Source organism: Electrona antarctica, assembly GCF_951216825.1.
Source record: "Electrona antarctica genome assembly, chromosome: 6".
In the NCBI taxonomy this organism is placed as follows: domain Eukaryota; kingdom Metazoa; phylum Chordata; class Actinopteri; order Myctophiformes; family Myctophidae; genus Electrona; species Electrona antarctica.
This window is the reverse complement of record NC_136811.1, coordinates 7,983,196-8,005,271: the sequence shown is the minus strand read 5'-3', so window position 1 is coordinate 8,005,271 and position 22,076 is coordinate 7,983,196. Positions and strand designations below refer to the sequence as shown.

Below are 22,076 nucleotides of genomic sequence, written 5' to 3'. Positions count from 1 at the left end.
GTCGCTTTCGGTTCCTCTCGACATTGTAGCAACGATCACAACAATAACAAAACATTTGCACGCTTATTTCACAAAATCCTGACGAGTCAAAAGATGTGTGTTGTTTCAAGACCGCCGTCGCCACCACGCCCGTCTCCTATTTTCTCACGGAATGGGACAGAAGGACACGACATCACTCGTGTGGGGGGGTGGGTGAGAGAGAGAGAGAGAGAGAGAGAGAGAGAGAGAGAGAGAGAGAGAGCAATGCTTGCTATGCAATAAAAATTGGTAAAGTGAAACTTTTGTAGTTATAGTAGTAGTGAACCAGTTATGTAACTGAGGCACATGAGAGCAGGTTGGGGAATGAACACACACACGTGTGTGTGTGTGTGTGTGTGTGTGTGTGTGTGTGTGTGTGTGTGTGTGTGTGTGTGTGTGTGTGTGTGTGTGTGTGTGCGTGCGTGCGTGCGTGCGTGCGTGCGTGCGTGCGTGCGTGCGTGCGTGCGTGCGTGCGTGCGTGCGTGCGTGTGTGCATATTAACGGGTCTGGCCCTCATAACTGCATTTGCCACAGTGCTTTCTTGGGTTATAAATCCTCTTAGCAGACCTGTGCTTTTTTTCTGCAAAATGTTAATAAAGTATTCAATCAATCAATCAATCAATCAATCAAACGAATCAACTCTTTAGCCTAGTCTTAAGTCCTATCATGGTGAGCTTGGAGATCTACCCTTTTCTGTATTTTAGAAGAAAAAAGTAATAAGGAAAGGAAAGGAAAGGAAAGGAAAGGAAAGGGAAGGGAAGGGAAGGAAAGGGAAGGAAAGGAATGGAAAGGGAAGGAAAGGAAAGGAATGGAATGGGAAGGAAAGGATAGGATAGGAAAGGTAAGGAAAGGGAAGGAAAGGAAAGGAAAGGAAAGGAAAGGAAAGGGAAGGAAAGGAAAGGGAAGGGAAGGAAAGGAAAGGAAAGGAAAGGAAAGGAAAGGAAAGGAAAGGGAAGGGAAGGGAAGGGAAGGAAAGGGAAGGAAAGGAATGGAAAGGGAAGGAAAGGAATGGAAAGGGAAGGAAAGGAAAGGAATGGAAAGGGAAGGAAAGGAAAGGAAAGGGAAGGGAAGGAAAGGAAAGGAAAGGAAAGGGAAGGAAAGGAATGGAAAGGAAAGGAAAGGAAAGGAAAGGAAAGGAAAGGGAAGGGAAGGAAAGGAAAGGAATGGAAAGGGAAGGAAAGGAAAGGGAAGGAAAGGAAAGGGAAGGGAAGGAAAGGAATGGAAAGGGAAGGAAAGGAATGGAAAGGGAAGGAAAGGAAAGGAAAGGGAAGGAAAGGAAAGGAAAGGGAAGGAAAGGAATGGAAAGGAAAGGAAAGGAACTATCTATATAAGGACAGGCGTACCTGTTCAGGATGCTGCCAGCCTGTGATCTCGGCCACCGTGTTGAAGGACGGGGCGTCGGGGAGGGTCCGGGCTGCCATGCTGAGGCGGACCACCAGGGGGAGTCCTCCTCTGCGGGCCATGCGGCCCATCATCTGGGCGTCCTCCACCGTGATGCAGGCCGTGGGGATGCGCTTCACCCCGTCCTGGTAGTCCTGCCAGCCTGTATGTGGACTGAAGAGTCCACACGTGTTGAGTTTTACATTTGATTTTTTATCATGTTTTATTGTTTTCCTTTTTGGTGTTTTTTGGTTTTTTTTATGTTTGTTTTGTGGCTTTCGCCTTTATTTTATATTTTTTATGGAGGGACAGACAGGAGGCTGACAGGAAATGGGGAGAGAGATGGGGGAAGACATGCAGTAAAGGCCGTCGGGATCGGGAGTCGAACCCGCGGCACACTGCCAGACTGGATTACCAGCCAAGGTGCCTGGACCACTAAGCCATGGCCCAGGCCCCTTTTGGTGTTTTAAGCATTATTTTATGCTTTAGCTATTTTTGAAAAATCGTGAAAATGTAGTGCAAATCATTGAATATATATTTTTTCAGAGCCAACATTTTTAACTCAAATATTTGCTTCTGGGAGGGTCCATGGAACAACGTATTTTCAGATGAGGGTCGGCGGCCAATTACTGTACATATAATCTTGGGGGTCCTTGACATGAAATAGTTTGAGAACCACTGACATAGAAACATGGGTTTTTCAGAAAACTGTCAGGATTTAGAAGGCATTTGTAGAATCGTCCTCAGGTCTAAATGGGTTTTAAAATACAAGACACACGAGGAACATAAAGTAGTAATAAAGTACACAAAACAAAAACAAAAAGATACAACGGAACAAAACAAACATTAAAGTGTACGTATTTCTTTTCTAGGTGGATGAAGGATGACAGGTATTTTAGCGAGGATGTCGTGGCAGTGGGGGCTAGGACTTCTCCATAAATTCCAGTGAATGAGGGAGGCGAATGCAACTAAATCTGCCTGGCATCTGGCCACCAGAGTAATCTAGTAAGAGAGTGGTGACACGCTTTGATCTCGCCGCAAAGCGGGTGCCTATGGGCGATAGTTCCAAACATTGCTCCTATGGCTGGAACTATTCCATTGAGATAGAATGAGCACTTCCGCATTCCATTGGTACAATGAGAGTCAACGGGAGTGTCATTACTCTCTTTTATACTACTCTGCTGGCCACCACCGGAGACGTGTTGAGTTGACCCATCATTTATCCCGAGCCCTCCCGGAGAGTTGAGACCAAGAAACATTCAAGTCCATCATTTATATCCCGGGATTTGCACCACTCAGTTCACACAGGTGTGATTTTTTTTTTCATTACCAGTAATTTTCCCGTTGGCTGGCACCTCACAAGGACCATTTGCTTATAGTAAAACTAGGTAGTTAACAGGTACCTTGATGGAGAATGGCGTGACAGACAGACAGACAGACAGACAGACAGACAGACAGACAGACAGACAGACAGACAGAACTGTTGATGGAGAACGGCGTGACGGATCGTATGAGCGTGGCGACAGCTCCCAGCTTGGCGGCCTCGGAGGCGCCGGCGGCCCGGTACGCCACCGTCTCCCCGTAGCTGACGAAGGGCTGGTTGAACACCACGATCCGCCCCACCGCCTCGGCGCCTCTGCGCTGCAGCTCCTCGAAGGACTCCACCACCAGCACCTCCGCCTCTATACCTGGGAGGACGAGGTGGTCAGCGCTACTCAACCCGCGGGCCGCATGTGGCCCCTGCTCAACCCAGACCTGAGCGCGATCCTACAAATGGCTTCTAAATCCTGACAATTTTCAGAAAAACCTCATGTTTCTATGTCAGTAGTTCTCAAACATTTTCATGTCAAGGACGCCCAAAAACTATATGTAATTGGCCGCCGACCCCCCATCTGAAAATGTGTTGTTCCAGGGACCTCGCCCAGAAGCAAAGATTTGAGTTCAAAATGTTCGCTCTGAAAGAATATAGCCTACATTCAAAGATTTGCTTCACATTTTCACGAATTTTCCAAAAAATAGCAGATCTCTGCTATTTTTCAAAAGCTATATAACATAATAGTTAAAACACCAAAAGGGGTTCCCGCCCAAAATGGGTTAATGTATGTGTGGCCTGTCCTGGTCAAACCAATAAACTTATAATTAGTTATTTTCATTGTTTTGAACAAGACTGTAGGTGTTGTATCTTTGTTCCAAGAGAAAGCGATATGGTCTGATGTCAGCACATATTAACCACATATCTATTCACCTGTGATGATCCGTTCCTTATATGTTCTCTTCACATTTTGTGAATGAAGACTCATTTTGTAACATTTTGTAAATCACAATGGGTATATAGAGCGTACCAAAATCTCCTTGAAGGGGCGTCAACATAATTATGTGTCACGTGGTAGCGGCCGCCATACTTGTGGGGTTGTCTGGTTTGTTTACAAGTGAGCGACCATCCGTGTGCGTTCTTTTTTTAAACACCAGAGGGAGTTCAACAAACGACAGGGAAACTGACATCTCACAATGGTTGCCCTGTAATCCTTGTAAGGTATGTCGAGCCCGACGATTTTTCTGGCACCGCTAGCTTTTCAGACGAGGTGACGTACACGTTTTTACACTCTATAGAGCACCGAAGTCTGACGTCAATATCGTTAGAGGGCGCAAATACACGGGTTCATGTACTTTTTATTGTCTCCACCAGGCCGAAGGCATGGGGAGAGAGTATGTTTTGCACTCCGTCCGTGTGTGTGTCCGTCCGTCCGTGTGTGTGTCCTTCCGTCCGTCCGTTACCAGCTAATCTCCGGCACCGTTAACCCGGTCGATGCCAAACTTTGCACACTCACTCCCTGGATGCCAACGATGAACCTCTGCCCCACATTTTCCAGAAAGGCCTGTTATAGCGCCACCATGAGGCAGCTTTTCACATTTTTACCTAAAACTGCACCGATATGCGTGAAACGTTGCATGCACACTCCCTAAAGGCCAAGGACAAACCTTTGACATGTATTTTCCGCATCTGCCTTTTATAGCGCCACCAGGAGGCCGACTTTTGTAAAACACATTTTTTGATATTACTCCTCCAGATTCTGTCCAAAAATCTCACAAATCGTTACACAGTATCTCTATGGTCATGTGCTCAAGTTGGATCTGTCCGATATTTCATATTCCATCCTAATTGGCTATAATTGGCTTTCACAGTTTGCAAGAATGCCCCGTTTTGAACAAAAGCCTCAAATCATGAACGCAGCATGCAATTTACGTGAAATCTTTCACACATTCTCTTACTAGGCTGAGGAATATATCCCACCCTTTTCACATTGGCCTGTTATAGCGCCACCAACAGGTTGACAGAGTGATCTGGCTCTGCATTTCCTCAACAAAATGAAGAAAAATATTGCAAAAACAAATACAAAAAAACATCCTCCTAAACATTTTGCCAAACATCACACACACTCCTATCCTCCTGGTGGAGACCTGTGCCCAGAAGGGCACTTTTTCTAGTTTGCATTGTAATCCCCATAGGGGGATTTTAGATCGCCTCATATAAGAACTGTGTTTGAAAAATAAACATGTCATCCCGGCCGTTTCACTCATATGGATATGAAGAATCAACTGACTGAGAGAAAACGCTATTGTTACTGCTACTGTATTGGTTACATTTTCGCTAGAAACATATATGAGTGACTGACTGTCGCAACCGATACAGAGACACCTCCCTGACAATAACGCTGAGACAGCTTGTTTATTTTTGGACCACAATGCTTATATGAAACGATTTTTAAGATGACCCCATGTTATTAATTACTTCCGTGAACCAGGGGAATCGAGGGGATAAGCGAGTGAGTCAGGACTTCGGCGCTCTGTTGTTCATAGAGGTTTGGCCGTATAGACGGAATTGTGGCTTTTTACTGCGTGTTTATTTAAACTAGTCGTGCAGAGTAGTCTGTTACAAAATAAGCTCTTAAACGTTGTAAAATAATACTGTCATTTTTAGCTTGCTGCTGCCCTTGGACTTTTGGAATTTGGAGTGGTGGCCCCCGAGCCATCTGAAGTAACCCTGCAGTAGTACTGTGTGTTGTTGTGTTGGCTTCTAGTTGACATGTTCAAGAGTAATGGGCTGTTCACACCAAGCACTGTAATTATAACGTCAGGAAAGAAACAGGAGTAACCAGAGGACTATAGTAGAAAAGTAAATAAGGATGCTCACACGGACCAAACGTGATCAAGACGTATAACAGAACAACAGACATTCGGACAGACAAAATGAAGACCTTTCATGGTCAAAACATTTTGGCAGTTGCCTTTTAATTAAAAATAGGATATTCCTCTTTTTTGTACTCTTGGGTGCCCGGACAATTTGTTGTTTTTACTATAATTATTACTATAAAAATGACAAAAAATGTCTGTCGGCTATTTCCTGCAAAATTTACATTTTGGAGTCAGCTGGTTTCTGTCCGAGTCGGCCCAACAGAAGATACTGTAGTGCAGGGGTTCGCAAACTGTGGTGCGTGCACCCCTTGTGGTGCGCGGGAGCCTTCTAGGGGGTGCGTGACATGAAAAGGCTAATGGTGGTGCTATCGTTTCATTTGAAATATATTAAGATATTGTGCCAATATATGGCAAGTATATTCAGAATTGATGGCCTATGCTGCATATATATGCCATATCTCTGCTGTCGGGAGGAATTTAACCTCATAACTCCAAAATGTTCATTTTTCAGGAAATGAAAAATATAAATTTTTCAGGAAATTAGGAAAACCTTACATTTTTAAAACAAAGCATTACATTGGTGTTGTGACTTTATATACTGTCAATTACTTCCATGAGAGGGGGAGAGGTGGTGGAGTTGCTTTAGCAGACATTTTGAGGGTCCAATGGAGTTAAGAGGTTTTGTCCAAAGCACTTTTTACTACTTTCCATTGGTTCAATATTTTCGAAACAACACAAAGACGTAAAGGGTGTTCAATAGCACTGATTTATGCCACAAAAAAAAAATCAAAAACCTCAAAAATGGAGTTATGAGGTTTCCTCCCGACAGCAACGATTCAGGTTCACATACTGTATGTGCATATATGTGGATAAATAGCAAATGTATGTCTCTATATATAGCTTATGCAATTTATATTTCCATGTGTGTGTGTGTGTGTGGGGGGGGGGTGCGTCAGCTAGGTCAGGAGATAACAGGGGGGGGGATGGCCAAAAAGGTTTGGGAACCGCTGCTGTAGTGTATAGAGCGTCGCAGTCCCGCCTCCTACCCTGGACCAGGAAATGAAACCCAATGCATTATTCTCATAGACATTTCTTAAAGTATTTATTTAAAGACGGTTACGCCGCGGACAAAGCCAACTCGAGTCGTGACAACTCATGACAACACAAACAATATTTTGAACCAAACAAATAATTAGAAAGAAGAAAAAAAACGGCAGGTTACAACACTTTATTTGTTGTTTTTCTTCTTTGTAATTATTTGTTTGGTCCAAAATATTGTTTTTTGTTGTCATGAGTTGTCACGACTCGAGTTGGCTTTGTCCGCGGCGTAACCGTCTTTAAATAAATACTTTAAGAAATGTCTATGAGAATAATGCATTGGGTTTCATTTCCTGGTCCAGGGTAGGAGGCGGGACTGCGACGCTCTATAGTGTGGGCCTACTGTATGTACTGTACCTCCAGGAGGCGTTCCCACGCTGCTGCCCAGGCCCAGTATAGCCAGAGTCTTGTTCCTGGGCTGCAGCAGCCGAGCGCTCTCCTCTCCTCTCACCCAGTGAGGGACCATCACTGGTTCTGTTGGTGGACAGACACAGACAGCACGTCATTAATCCATTTCGTCCCGAGGACGATTCTACAAAATGTCTTCTATACCGTAAATCATGACAGCTTCCTGAAAAAACACTGTTTCTATGTCAGTGGTTCTTCGATTTTTGAGTGGTGTAAACCACTCCTACAACTGGCTTTGTTGTGCAGAAAAAATTAGCATGGTTGCTATGTTCACCCGGGTGTGATTTCATTACATAACAAAGCCAGTTGTTAGTCTGTGCAGAAAAAATGAGCATGGTTGCTATGTTCACCCTGTTCACCCGGGTGTGATTTCATTACATCAGACATGATTTCATTACGTCAGACAGGCTATATAAGACCTTACACCACTCAGTTCACACGGGTGTGATTTTTCAAAAATAGCAGACCTACAAGCTCGTAGTGCGCCACTCGGTGGCGCGCTATGAGCTTGTAGATCTGCTATTTTTCCAATAGCTAAAGCATAACATAATGCTAACACCAAAAGGGGTTCCCGCCCAAAATGGGTTAATCCATTTCGTCCTGAGGACGATTCTACAAGTGTCTTCTACTGTAAATCATGACAGTTTCCTGAAAAAACACTATGTTTCTGTGTCAGCGGTCCTCAAACATTTTCATGTCAAGGACCCCCCAAAAATATATGTATTTGGCCGCCGACCCCCATCTGAAAATATGTTGTTCCAGGGACCTCCCTCCAGAAGCAAAGATTTGAGTTCAAAACGTTCGCTCTGAAAGAATATATATTCAAAAGGTTTGCGCCACATTTTCACGATTTTTCAAAAATAGCAGACCTACTAGCTCGTAGCGCGGCACTCAGTGCCGCGCTACGAGCTTGTAGATCTGCTATTTTTCAATAGCTAAAAGTGTAACATAATGCTTAGAACACCAAAAGGGGTTCCCGCCCAGAATGGGTTAAATGCACAAGGTCTCACGTACTGTAGCAGGCCACTGTTAAGCCCAAAACGCAACCAACGATTCACCATGCAACTCCTTTCCATCATGCAACTACTTGCAACCATCATCCGATTCCCCAATGACAGTTGCAAGGAGTTGCGTTGGTGCAGTTGACCTTAAAATCAAGGGAAATCAGGGCCGGTCACTTCATTTTCAAATGATCGGGAATCGGATTGGGACATCCCTAGTATCAATATTATATCGATATCATGATATTAGACTGGATATTGTCTGTGGTTTTCGATATTATACAATTGTGATATGGCATAAATGTTCTATAAAAATATAAATATTGTCCCGGGGAAAGAAAACGGTATCGGCAGATACTCAAAAATCAAATGATCGGAATCGGAGCGGGAGCAAAAAAAACAAAAAACGTGATCGGGACATTCCTACTTAAAACTGTTTTATTGCGTTGGAGTTGTGACTATAGTTGCATCGGCTGCGGTTTGGGCTTTATAGAAATACATAATGTACCTCCATCTATCAATTCATTCACTGGTTGATTCACAGTGGTGGAAAGTAACTAAGTACTTTTACTTAATTACTGTACTTAAGTACAATTTTGAGGTATTTGTACTTTACTTAGTATTTCCAACTTCCAATACTTACTTCTACTCCACTACATCTCGGAGCCAGAATTTGTACTTTTACTCCACTACAATTATTTGAAAACTTTAGTTACTACTAGTTACTTTGGCGATTTAAATTTTGATTAGAAAACATACATTATAAACATTAACCACTTCAACCCTATACATTTCGGCCATTTGAAAATAGCAGGTCTACAAGATCGTAGATCGGCTATTTTCAATAGATATTCGACACATTTTGAACTTGTGAAATGGGACATTCTGCAATATGATTATGAATACTTTTACTTTTAGTACTTTAAGTACATTTTGATGCCAATACTTTTGTACTTTTACTCAAGCACATTTTCAATTCCGTACTTGTAACGAAGTAGTTCTAAATTGCAGTATTGAGTACTTTTTCCACCACTGTTGATTAATTCACCCATCCATCCATCCATCCATCCATCCATCAATCCATCAATCCATCCATCCATCAATCCATCAATCCATCAATCCATCAATCCATCCATCCATCCATCCATCCATCCATCCTCACCCAGGTGAACGTCCAGTCCATCCTGTGTCATGGCGTTGTGCATGTACTTGATGGCCATCTCCAGGCTGTGGGAGCCGCTGACTCGGTTCCCGATGGCGTCCGTGAAGTCCGCCAGGCGCGTGTAGGAGCGGTTCTGGGCCCGCCCGGACACGGCCAGGTCTATGATCCGCTTGGCTACGTCGGCGTAGCCCGCCACCTCTGCTGCTATATCTGTTAGTCAACAAAAACCAAAGGGAAAAGGGGTAAATGGTGTGTTAGTTAACCACACGTGGTCAATTTTATACACAATATACGTTCAAGTTTGTATTATTAGTGGTATCACAGTGACAATTCATTAGTTTTATTGAAAAAATACCATGAAATTGTTTGTTACATACCATATTTTAACATTAATGCTATAATATTCAAATCTTAGTGTTTTGTAAAGAATTTGAGGGCTCACTTGCGATATCCTCAACCCTTAATCCTGTTGGGAATCACTGGTCTAAATGATCAGTCTACTAGTCGACCACTAGTCAGCGCTAAAGGCAGCAGTCAACTAGTCACGGACAACGTTCTGTACCGTGCTAAATATGCATTGCTAGTTTATCGTAAATGTGTTTAATTCCGTCACCATGGCAACTGCTGGCAGAGCAGTTGCCGTTCATAAATTGTGGTTTATAAAGCGCTACTCTACTCTCCCTCTCCCCAGGTTGGCAGAGGGAGAGTAGCGCCCAGGATTACATCTTAATTAGGCCTGACATCGAAATTAAACAAATGTCTTCTAAATTATGACAATTTTCTGAAAAACCTCATGTTTCTCTATCAATGGTGCTCAATATTTCATGTTAAGGACTCCAAAAATGATATGTATATCATATACAGGAACCCCTCAGAAGCTCAGAAGCAAAGACTTGTGTTGTTGAAATGTTCGCTGCTGAATATATTCAAATATTTGCGCCACATTTTCACGACTTCTCAAAAATAGCAGACCTACAAGCTCATAGCGCGCCACCGAGTGGCGCGCTATGAGCTTGTAGATCTGCTATTTTTCAATAGCTAAAGTATAACATAATGCTTATAAAACACCAAAAGGGGTTCCCGCCCAAAATGGGTTAAAGCAATTGGCACCGTGTGAAAAAGGGTTACAAAATTGTTGTGGGATAAAAATGTAGGGGAAAAAATAAAATGAAAAATGATATGTATATACTGTAAAATAAATGTGCTTCCTGACCAGTCGATTAATGATAAAAAGTAATCGATAGAATGATTGCAGCCCAAATTCCCAGCACCAAGGGAGAGAGTGGGGTATACCTTTGTGTTGTTGGGGTTGATGGGAGAAGAGTCTGGATGCAGCGGACGGAGGCAGACACTCACAGACACACAACATGATGGACAGAGACAGCCACAGAGAGAGAGAGGAGGAGAGAGCTTCTCTGTTGTCCTGTTGGGCCATCTGGAAGCAGAGGAGAACATTGGCACGTTCAGAAAGTATAGCCTACACAGGGATGGATGACATCTCGCCATCTCCCCACCGCCCCCCCCCCCCCCCCCCCCCTTTTTCCCCTCACTGTATATGTTTCTTTTCCCTTTTTACCTCCATTATGATGAATTCCTGTACTGTTCCTTGTCTATATAGAAGTGTCTATTTGTACGTCTCTAAATGTTTTGATGAATTGAACATGGTGGACCCTGTTGTAAACAAGTGTAATGCTTAATTGGGTCGTCCACTCACAGTTAACAGCCTTTGTATTGAGTTTGTGCTTGAAATGTACTGTAATTCTGCAAACTGTTAATACAATTTTCAATCAATCAATCAATCAATCAATCAATCAATCAATCAATCAAGCCTTGATCTGCTGCTGAATCATGCAGTGGAAGAAGCATGTCGATGCGACACACAAAGTTAAATCCACAACATGAAGCCAAAGTACAATAATGATCCCGAGAGCTGAATTGCGATGATACTTCCCATCTCTGCCTTCTCTGTTTGAACTCAACTTGAAACTCAAGGAGTTGCATTGGTGTGTTTGGGAAAAGAAGAATGAACCTCATCTGCTCCAATTATAAATATGTATTGACATTTATAACATTTCAAGCCAATTAAGGCTCTTCATCTGGTCAAACTGGTGTGGTCAATTGGTGTGGTTGACCTTAAAACAGTTTTGTTGCAAGCAGTTGCAACTGGTGTGGTTTGGTCTTAAAGTGGTTTTACTTGTAAGTCCTGCTCAACATGCAAGATTCATGCCAAGTCCACAAAATCATACAGGTTGTAGCAAAAAGAAAGATGAAAAAGATGATATTTCAACAGAATTTTGAAGATCTGTTTGTTTGCATTGTTTGATGGATGGTGTTAATGATGATGAAGAAAGTGTAGAAATACTTGTACTACAAGTACAAGTCCAATATAACTTTTTGTATACAAATGTTTTGAAAATAGCAGATTGTATACTTTCAAATGTCCGCAATGTATGTTTGAAGAGGTTCATGTTTTTCTATCAAAATCGACAAAGTAACGTATTCAAATAAATTGCCTATGAGATAGAAGAAAACTGAAATACTCCAGTAAAGTAAACAAAAATACCTCAAAACATAAATAGGCTTTACAGTACTTGAGTAAATGTACTTGTAGTTAGGATAATTTACACCACTGCTGTTTGAGAAACAGTGATTTATTGTTGTATGTTGTATGACTGGCTGGCACCTGATGGTGATTCATGTTGAGCTCAGCTGTACTTACACCAATAAGTCCATGACTAAACCACCTACTGTCTGTGGATCAGTCACATGACGAGTTATCATTATGTCATATGACACGGTACGTTTCCTTGAGTCAAAATAGCAATGGTTAAAATAGTTGTCAAGCCTGACACTCCAGTCTGAATTTACATTTCGTGGTTTCACTTCATGAATCGCCAGGACATATTTTTGTTTTAATGGTATAGCAGCGATTCAGGGCTGGAGACAGGCTGACTAACTGTTGTCCATTGAAAGGACAGAAGAGAACAGCTAACGTTGCACTGAATTAAAGTTCAGTTCACAACTTCACACATAGTCATCACATTGCAGAATATTGTAGAACACAACTAAATGGTGCAACAATATTTTCAACACAGTAATATAACTGAGCCGCTTGTTGTAGCGTTACTGTATGGTAACTTGTTTAAAGTGAAAACGAATGTGCAAGTCTGAACATAATTATAATAATTTGAGATTTTCATAGAATTAAATCAAAATCACGAACCGTCAAGTGAGCTGATGAGCTGCTGATGATGACAGAATTATAAAGGCATGACAGCAGCACAGTACAATAGTGTACAGTACACACACAGCTCTCTCTCCTCTTCTGTAAACACTTTACGAATAGGAAGATGTGAACGGCGTCAAGTTAGACAGAATAAAACAACATGAGACTCGGGGACTCCCGCTAAACTTCAAAATAAAACTCGACGACCAAAGATATAAGATATATAAACTATCTTATAATATCTTATAATAATAAGGGTAATAATAATAATAATAATAATAATAATAATAATAATAATAATAATAATAATAATAATAATAATAATAATTCACAATGGAATTTGGGAATTCAGGTCAACAACACACTGACAGCCTACAAATGTAAATGTAAATAATATATATAAATATTGCTCTGTCGTACAGACGTGATTCGTGAACATAAATAGAGAGAGTGTGTTTTCTTCCCAAAACATCATTTCCATTTTTCTGGTCTACACAGCAAGTAATTAAAGAAGCAGAAATACTACAAAATAAAAGTGATAGGCCTACATTTGAAATGTCACTTGAGTGATAAATTAGCCTATATTGGAATCAACATCTAGATCAAGTGGCGTGCAGGTGCATGGTGTGAGTGATGTATTAATTAATGTGAACATTCATCACAATAATCAAGAAAGTAAATGTAGTTAAAAAATGTATACTTAGGCCTAAAGCAGAGCCATCTAATAGAAGAGTTACGATATAGAGGGGGCAGAAACCGAGCGCTCGAGCGCTGTTCATGCAGCCTGAACTGAGACAAGCTGGAGTTGGAAATACATTGTTTTCAACGAGGGCGGCGCAAACAAGAGCTATTTTAAGCATGTGTGAACATGACAACTGTTTTAAAGTATTGTACAGTGTAACAACTAAAGTCTCTTTAATGTTTATGTTGTACTATCACTACAAAACTAAAATAAAGGGATTTAAGATCATTAAAGCCGGGCTGTTGTCTGAGTCCAATGCATTTCTGCCTACTTCCGGTCCAGGACTTGTCCCAGTTGGTTGTCCCCATTCTCAATAGAAGTCTATGTAGAAGAGCCGCCATTGGACTGGCCCCATGAAGTGAACGCAGTTTGCACAACTCTGTCTATATCTAAGGCTCTGGCCTAAAGTAGGCTACACACATTCGAGTAAATGTACTTATAGGCCTACAGTTAAACTAGGGGGCGGCGGTGGTTCAGGGGTAGAGTGGCCGGATCGTAACCACTAGGTTGCCAGTTCGATCCCTGTGGCTCCCCCAGAGTTAGTGTCGAAGTGTCCTTGAGCAAGACTCTGAACCCCTAATTGCTCCTGATGTGCTGGTTAATTGGTGCCTTGCATGGTTTCCTCCGCTATCGGTGTATGAATGTGTGTGTGAATGGGTGAATGTAATGCACAATCGATTTAAAGCGCCTTGGATAAAGGCGCTATATAAATGCACCATTAACCATTTACCAAACTAGCCATAGAGGTCGATGGTGAGTGAACCACAAAATAAAAGAAAGACAAAAGATGTACAGCACACCATAAAAGCCCAATGAAATGTAGGCTAGAGGTTCCCTAGCCCTGGTCCAGTGCTTACAGCGAGTCTCTCTCTGGCGGAGAGAGACTCGCTGTAAGCACTGGACCAGGGCTAGAGGTTCCCAACCACTGGTACCAGTACCACTAGTGGTACTTGAGCCCCTCTCTGGTGGTACACAGAGTCGTCGCCCAAAAAAGGAGAAAAAACATAAGTGGAATGATAATTTCAATAATTCTGACCAAGCAATTGGTTGAAATAGGCTATCCAGCCGTGCTGAAATGAGCATGCATGACTGCACACCTATACTATAGCCGTTAATAGAAGATTTGAGAACGGATGAATCACATTAGAAATATCATCAGTTGTGCTGATTAGTGATTAGTTTTGTCAGAGACAGAGCAGCAGCATTATTGGCTTAGGAATGGAACAAAAAGGCCAGGTCTACGCTCCTGTATTTTTAACATCAGTTGTTATGGTGGTACTTGGAGAGACAAATATTTTCTGAGGTGTTACTTCAGTATAAAAAGTTTGGGAACCAATGGGCTAGAGCAGGGGTTCTCAACCCGTGGGTCGCGACCCATCGGGGGGTCGCCAAATTATTTTGGAGGGTCCCCAAATTATTAAAAAAAAAAGAAAAGAAAAAGATTTTTTTTTAAATTTTATTTTCACGATTTTTCTAAAATAGCAGACCTACAAGCTCGTAGCGCGCCACTCGGTGGCGCGCTACGAGCTTGTAGATCTGCTATTTTTCAATAGCTAAATTATAACATAATGCTTAAAACACCAAAAGGGGTTCCCGCCCAAAATGGGTTAAGGTTATTGTAGCAGTCAATTTATATTGGGGGTCGGGAGGGGGCGGGGCGGGGCTCCCGAGACATTGCCAAAGCATTTCCGGGGGTCCCCGGCCAAAAACGTTGAGAACCCCTGGGCTAGAGTACTACAGTAGCCTACTGGCTTCTACTAATGCCCAATAAACAAAGTGAAACCAAAACTATAGCTAGACTCTAGAGTCTAACTCAAGACAACAACCTTCTGTCATTCATCTGGTAAAATGATAGGGTACACAAACTATATGGGCATTTTTTTGGGCATGTCATTACAGTATATAACATAAGGCTTATACGTCGTCGTTGTTCCTCTTGGTCCAAACTCCAAAATGCCAGGTCTAATTTCTTTGTATGGCTGCAGTCAGAAAGAACAGTCCTGGAAATAACAGCATATTCTTGCGAGTTTTGCTAAATACCAACACGGTGGATTGGAATGAGTGCTGCGGCTAAAACACTGGCCGGCTTCTCAGATTGTTGTTTGAATGACAGAGAAATGAGCAGGTGAAGAAGAGAAGGTTGGCGGAGGTCAGGTCTAAAAGGCAAGAAGATTGTAGAGGAGTGAGAGTTGTTTGGACAGAAAGCAAACCAGAGAGAGAGACTGAGAGAGAAAGAGAGAGAGAGAGAGAGAGAGAGAGAGAGAGAGAGAGAGAGAGAGAAGGGGGGTGGGGGGGACAAGAGAAAATTGCAGATCTACAACAGTGGTTCACATGAACCGTGAAGTGAAAATCTAAGGATTTTTAAGAACGCTAAAAAAGGCATCACAGGTAATTGACAAAGTATTATACTGTACATCTGTGGTGTCAAACTAAAAGTAAACAACTCCTACAATTCCAAACTGTGCTTTTCAGGATAGTGGTGGTTGTCGTCGTCCCCCAGTTCAAATAGGCCTATGATTATTTGTTTGGGGGTCCCCAGTTCAAATAATATTATTTGAACTGGGGACCCCCAAAAAATAATCATAGGCTTCATATGATGACTTTGGGGGTCGCAGCCCGATCGTTGCATTTCACAGTACGAGTCACTGCACCATCTTATAACAGTATAAATTAGGGCTCACGGTGTCAAACAAACAGCTTCTTCAAACAAAGAGTCAAAGTAAAACCTACACCCAACATCCGTTTCAGCATTTCTTTTATTCAGTAGTGAGTCCCACAAGATACAACGCTGTTTCAGAAAGAACAGGTTTTCTCCAGGTCACCATTGTGTCAGTAACATGTCTAGAGAGGAATGTCTTTGTGAAAACCATAAAGCTGTACATGTCGCATTCATCATAATTCAGCTCAATTCAATCAACTCAAAATGTATTTATAAGTAGAAAGTGCAGTTTATTTATTACTGGCATTACCAAATTACATCAACTTCATTTTACTTTCCTATCTTTGAATGTTCCACTTTCAGAATCGACTGAACTTGAATGCAGCCTTGTCAAACAAACAAAAAAAAAGAATAAAAACCAATGCAGTAGGCACACCAAGGCTTGAAATGTCTAAATACTGTACACTCCAACATATAATAATATATATATATATTTACTAACAGTACAACTATTATGGTCTATTTTTATTATAAATTAATACATACTGTATAAATTATAGTATCATCAGCATACACGCCTCGATACATTTGAGGATCAGAAGAGGAAGTGTTTAATAAATCACCGGTAAACATTAACATGTGATTCTGATCTCCAACCAATGAGGACACAGAGCCTGAGCGACTATAGGACATCAATTGAAAGAAACACACACAGCAGATCTATAAGATCACGAGGCTTTGCGTCCCAGCGTGTTGTGAGCTTGTAGATTGGCTATCCTCAGCCCACGGCATGCACCACAAAGCATTTAGGGCTTAAGTGGTTGATTAAAGATATACTTTAAGGCCTCATTCACACGTACCAAACACCAATCAAGCAAATGTTCGGTCGTTTTTTTTGGGCCACCACAATGCTTTTCCAATGGGAGTCACATGGTTTGACCAAACATTTGTGTTTGATGAGGGGAGAGGGGCAGAACACCACCAGCCATCAGCAATCAAACACAAATGTTTGGTCAAACCATGTGACTCCCATTGGAAAAGCATTGTGGTGGCCCAAAAAAACGACCAAACATTTGCTTGATTGGTGTTTGGTACGTGTGAATGAGGCCTCAGTGAGCATGCACGTGTTCTATCTGGGGCTGTCACGATTACAACATTTACGTCGGCGATTAATCGTCACACAAATAATTGAGATTAACGATTGATTTGTGTCATGGGATCATTGAACATTGGAACACATTGAATACATTTTATTTTTTATTTTTTAAACATTTCTGCTTTTGGTTTCGTAATCAAAAATTGCAAAGGGAATATATTTTTTTCAGATATTTTCCCACTACATATATATATGACATTTATATTTACTTAAATCATCACAAAGTATAGTCAATTCAATCACTGCTCCCGTTGCTGTGATAATTTATACATTCTTAAAATAAAGTGTTTTTCACATACAGTCCCTTTATGACGAATAACTGAAATACCGGTATTCAAAGAAATAACTGACCTATGTATTAATTTTATACTTAAAAAAAATGTAAAATTAGCGAAATAGCTGATCTATAAAGCTTACAATGCTTACTTTGTGACACGCTGTAAGCTTGTAGATCAGCTATTTCTGCTTTTTTATATTTGAAAATGTATTTAACTTTAAATGAAATGAACGACTATGACAATTATGCCAAATAATTGGCGATTATCTCAAATAATTGTGAATTTGTGATTAGACGATAATGTAATAATTGTGACAGGCCTAACTCTAGTGACTTTTTTCCCGCCTCTGATCGAATAGGTTCCCCAGGTGTTGTGAACACTCCGTTGATCAGGAAGAGGACATGATCGGAGTCAGATCTAACAAGATGCGTTTCAGTGTGAGGGCTATAATAATTCAGGAATTGGCATTCATCTGCCTGCATTGGGATGTTCCACTGTGATGAGGTCATTCCCTGATGAAGGCTTAACTGCCGAAACGTTGGATTCATGATGTCTTGCGCCCTAAGTATTGGCACTCTGGCTATAGAGGGTATGCGCATGCATAAAGTGAATGGCAAATCGAGTGGCAAAGTGAATGGCAAAGTGAGTTTAACATTGTTTATTTAATGCAATCATATTGGACTTTTCTGTTTGGATGTATGGGCTGTCAAGGCCAGAAAGTAGTTGTTTGGCACTCAGTATAGGCGTTCCCGCATAACTTCCTGGTTTGATGATGATGATGTCACGTGCATACCCTCTATTGGCGTGTGTGTGGCCACTTTCTTTGGTTTTTCAAGATTCCCTCTCCACTGTGATAAGGTATACATTCTGTGCACTCACTGTGAACAATCATTCCAGTGTTTTCAAAAACCCTTATGCGATTCTTAAAAGTGTAACCAAGCCCCAAATCCAAAATGTGCGTGAAGCCCGACATCTCAGTGAAGAATTAAATCAGGACCGCTGTTCTGTGGTACCAGATGATGGCATCACCATCTTTAGATGTCAGGCCTCACTTTCTCTCGTTTTCTTTTTTAGGGGCTCTTCAATGACTGGCTTTCAGACATTATGTCATGTGTCTATGCACTTTTAATGATCATGTGGCATCCAAGTCTATGGACTTTGTGTGTGCCCCCAAAAGGCACCCCTTCACTTCACACGAGTGACTCTTTTTGTTTTGTTTTACAGTACATTTTAGATAGGCCTACAGGTCTAAAACAGCCAAGTTTAATCCCATGATGATGACACGATTATCTGGTTTACACATCAATAGGTTTTAACATCCAGGGCACTAAATCGCACATCATTTTTTAAAAACACACACAGCCTCATTGGTATTTGGTAGTGGAACCGAGCCTGGGTCTGGGTCTGGGTCATGCAGGATTGAAGATCAGGCACCATGTATCTCGACAGAGGTCAGGTGGTCATTTACTATAGTTTTAATTCAGTTTCATTCGTTCACTTTAAACCACGCCGAACCTGGCATCGTAACATTTTCAAAAATAACATGAGTAAAAGCACTTTTTGATCGGATTTCGCAGAATATTTTTTGCCTATTATGAACTAGCTTGGGTTAACGTGGTTAACCCATTTGTGTTTTAAAGCATCATGTTATACTTTAGCTATTGAAAAATAGCAGACCTACAAGCTCATAGCGCGGCACTCGGTGCCGCGCTATGAGCTTGTAGATCTGCTATTTTTGAAAAATCGTGAAAATGTGCCTCAAATCTTTGAATATATATTATTACATTTTTTTTTCAACGTCAGGCCTAAATACGCTAGACTACATTACAGAGCGAGGGCCATTTCAGGGCAACGTGTGCTAGATTAAAAAAATACAAATAAAAAATCAGCATGCCTGCAGAGAGGTCACGTCTGGACTCCGGGGACTGCAGAACCATTTGTTTCCCTGTCACTTTAATCCATTTCGTCCTGAGGACGATTCTACAAATGTATTCTACTGTAAATCATGACAGTTTCCTGAAAAAACACTATGTTTCTATGTCAGTGGTGCTCAACCTTTTTCATGTCAAGGACCCCCAGAATTATCTGTATTTTTCCGCCGACCCCCCATCTGAAAATATGTTGTTCCAGGGACCCAAGAAGCAAAGATTTGAGTTAAAAACGTTTGCTCTGAAAGAATATATATTTAAAAGATTTGCGCCACATTTTCACGATTTAAAAAAAATAGCAGATCTACAAGTTCATAGCGCGGCACTCGGTGCCGCGCTATGAGCTTGTAGATCTGCTATTTTTCCAATAGCTAAAGTGTAACGTAATGCTTGAAACACCCACGAGGGGTTCCCGCCCAGAATGGGTTAAATCCACACTCAAAACCACAATAGCCATGTGTACACTTCACAGTAGGACACACAAACTCACACAAAAGGAATGTGCTTTGGTTCAGGTCCAAAAAACATCGGTCACTTTGGGTCATCTAGAGGCGTTTGGATTATAGTGATCGACCTTGGCTACACTTGTAGACATGAATTTGCAGAGGTCTCACTTGGTGCCGCTTGTTGTTGTCGTTGTCGCTGCTTTTGCTTAGCACCCCTGGAAGGAAGCGTTTAGAGAATATACTCGTTTTTTACAATAGGTGATACGTGTAACGGGATTTCTAGAATGGCAACACTTTTAGGCCTCACTCAGACCTTTACAACAGATTGCTGTATGCTTGCTGTATACAAAGGGTGTGACACAGCTTGCCCCAATGCATTTCCAATGGGAGTCACATGGTCTGACACAACACTTGTGTTGTATGAGGGGGAGGGGCGCAGTTGAAACACAGCCGAAAGCCATACAAAATGTAGTCCAAAATGTAGTCCTCAAACCATGTGACTTCCATTGGAAATGCATTTGGGCGGCCATGACACTCACAGCATTCATACAACAAGCATGCAGCAATGCTGCAAAGGTCTGATTGAGGCCTTAGACCAGTGGTTTTCAACCGTTTTCATATCAAGGTCCATTATTTATTCAACATTTGAGTCACGGTCGGACCACCATTTTGAGAATGAGATTTAGCCTCTCAGACCCAAAACTAAAGAATATGTTGTTCTCGTTGGATATGATTTGTGTCCACAATTCCACGCTGTATTGATATTGGTACCATAAGGAGAGACAGCAGGCAAACGATCAAAAATAACAATTATTTTACGTCCTGTTTAACAGTGATTTAGCACGAAAAATGAAACCAAATGGGTTTCATTCTTTATGCTCTCAAGAGTTAACCCATTTTGGGCGGGAACCCCTTTTGGTGTTAGCATTATGTTATGCTTTAGCTATTGAAAAATAGCAGATCTACAAGCTCGTAGCGTGCTTGTAGGTCTGCTATTTTTTGAAAAATCTAAGAACCACTGACATAGAAACATAGCTTTTTCAGAAAACTGTCAGGATGTAGAAGACATTTTTAGAATCTGATCTCAGGTCAAAATGGGTTAAAGATCTACAGTATAAGGGTGTATTTGGTTACCAACTCTCCATCATTTAGCTGGGGACCACCTGGGATCCCTTCAAGGACCCCTGCTTTAGTACGCAGCCAGGAACTCATGTCCCACATGAGAGAATTCACCCTTTGTCAAGTCCCGCCCGTGGTTGTGCCCCTCTTCGCACCCATTGGTTGCAGTTTCGCGGTTGGACAAAAATCCTCTCTCTCCGTCCACTACCATTGAAATAACATGTTTTTCAGTTGCTTCGTATTGATATTCTGTGCACGTACATCACAGGTGCAGCATGGTGACTCAGCATATCATGTTTGTTTTTAGTTTTTTTTCCCAAAGATGAAGTTTTAGCTAATTCAACATGAAGAAGGCGGAACCAGGGCAGAAAGAGCCTGCTGGTTAATCAGTCAGGGACCAATCAGAAGGCTGACAAAGGGTGAATTACTTTGGATGGACCAGACATTTACTCAGACCACTAATTTAGGACAGATTGACAGACCAATTCAATGGATACAACAATAGTATCAATAAAATATGACATGAAAAATAATACAATTTCTTCTGAGTAAGGAAAATAACAAAATGCATCGAGGAAATGCCTATAAACATATCTTTTTGAATACTAAAACACTATTGGAAAGTCATTCTGCAAAAAACAAAGAAAGATACAACAAAATGTTCCTTAGGAATACGTACCGGCATTTAAACACATATCAGCATAGAAAACAACACATTACAAAACAAAGGAAAAACATGACTTTTTCTAAATATTTAAACATGAAATGTAATAAGGCAAGCTAACAAAAATAACAGACAGTTTGACCTCAAATAAATGGGGAAAGAAATATATATATATATGAACTATTTTAACCACTTAAACCCTATATTATTCAGTTGGCCAGTCCTAGTTCTAGTCCCCTTCCCCCCCCCCCTCTACACCAAATAGCTGATCTACAAGCTCACAACACGTTGCGTTACAATGTGCTGCGAGTCTGTAGATCTTCTGTTTGTTTTGCCAAATGCAGAATGGAGGTACGTTAGGGTTCATGTGGTGACTACGGAGCTCCTTTGTGTGATAACAATCTCTTATCGTACCTTTTTTTGTGTTAAAGCTCTTCCACGTGTCCATCTCTCTTTGGTAAGTTTCAGCCGGCGCCTTCCCTCGGGGGCTGTTGACCCGCCCGGCGTCCAGCTCTCTGTCACACAGGACAGTAACATCAACCCTATTTTGTCTGGAATGTGGAACCAGGTCCAGCCCAGCACGACACAACACAGCAC

At 41.5% G+C, this 22,076-nt stretch overlaps 3 protein-coding genes across 3 annotated transcripts in view; 1 reads left to right on the top strand and 2 right to left on the bottom strand.

Annotated features, from left to right (window-relative positions):
• Positions 1 to 12,586, bottom strand: part of LOC306925489 (carboxypeptidase Q-like) — a 33,837-nt gene extending 21,251 nt beyond the window's left edge. Inside the window, exons 1-6 of the mRNA XM_079504332.1 lie at positions 12,485 to 12,586; positions 10,555 to 10,696; positions 9,262 to 9,471; positions 7,048 to 7,164; positions 2,867 to 3,086; positions 1,362 to 1,572 (exon numbers count right to left, since the gene is read on the bottom strand). Coding sequence (XP_079360458.1) covers positions 1,362 to 1,572; positions 2,867 to 3,086; positions 7,048 to 7,164; positions 9,262 to 9,471; positions 10,555 to 10,696 — 900 coding nt within the window. The 5' untranslated portion in view covers positions 12,485 to 12,586. The remainder of the gene's footprint in view (positions 1 to 1,361; positions 1,573 to 2,866; positions 3,087 to 7,047; positions 7,165 to 9,261; positions 9,472 to 10,554; positions 10,697 to 12,484) is intronic.
• LOC306924690 (E3 ubiquitin-protein ligase TRIM21-like) overlaps positions 1 to 22,076 on the top strand; it is a 162,269-nt gene that overhangs the window by 70,021 nt on the left and 70,172 nt on the right. The window lies entirely within an intron of this gene.
• The window catches only part of mrs2 (magnesium transporter MRS2), an 82,486-nt gene continuing 65,427 nt past the window's right edge, over positions 5,018 to 22,076 (bottom strand). The window contains exon 13 of the mRNA XM_079504331.1: positions 5,018 to 5,095. The gene's annotated coding sequence lies outside the window, so the exon portion shown is untranslated. The remainder of the gene's footprint in view (positions 5,096 to 22,076) is intronic.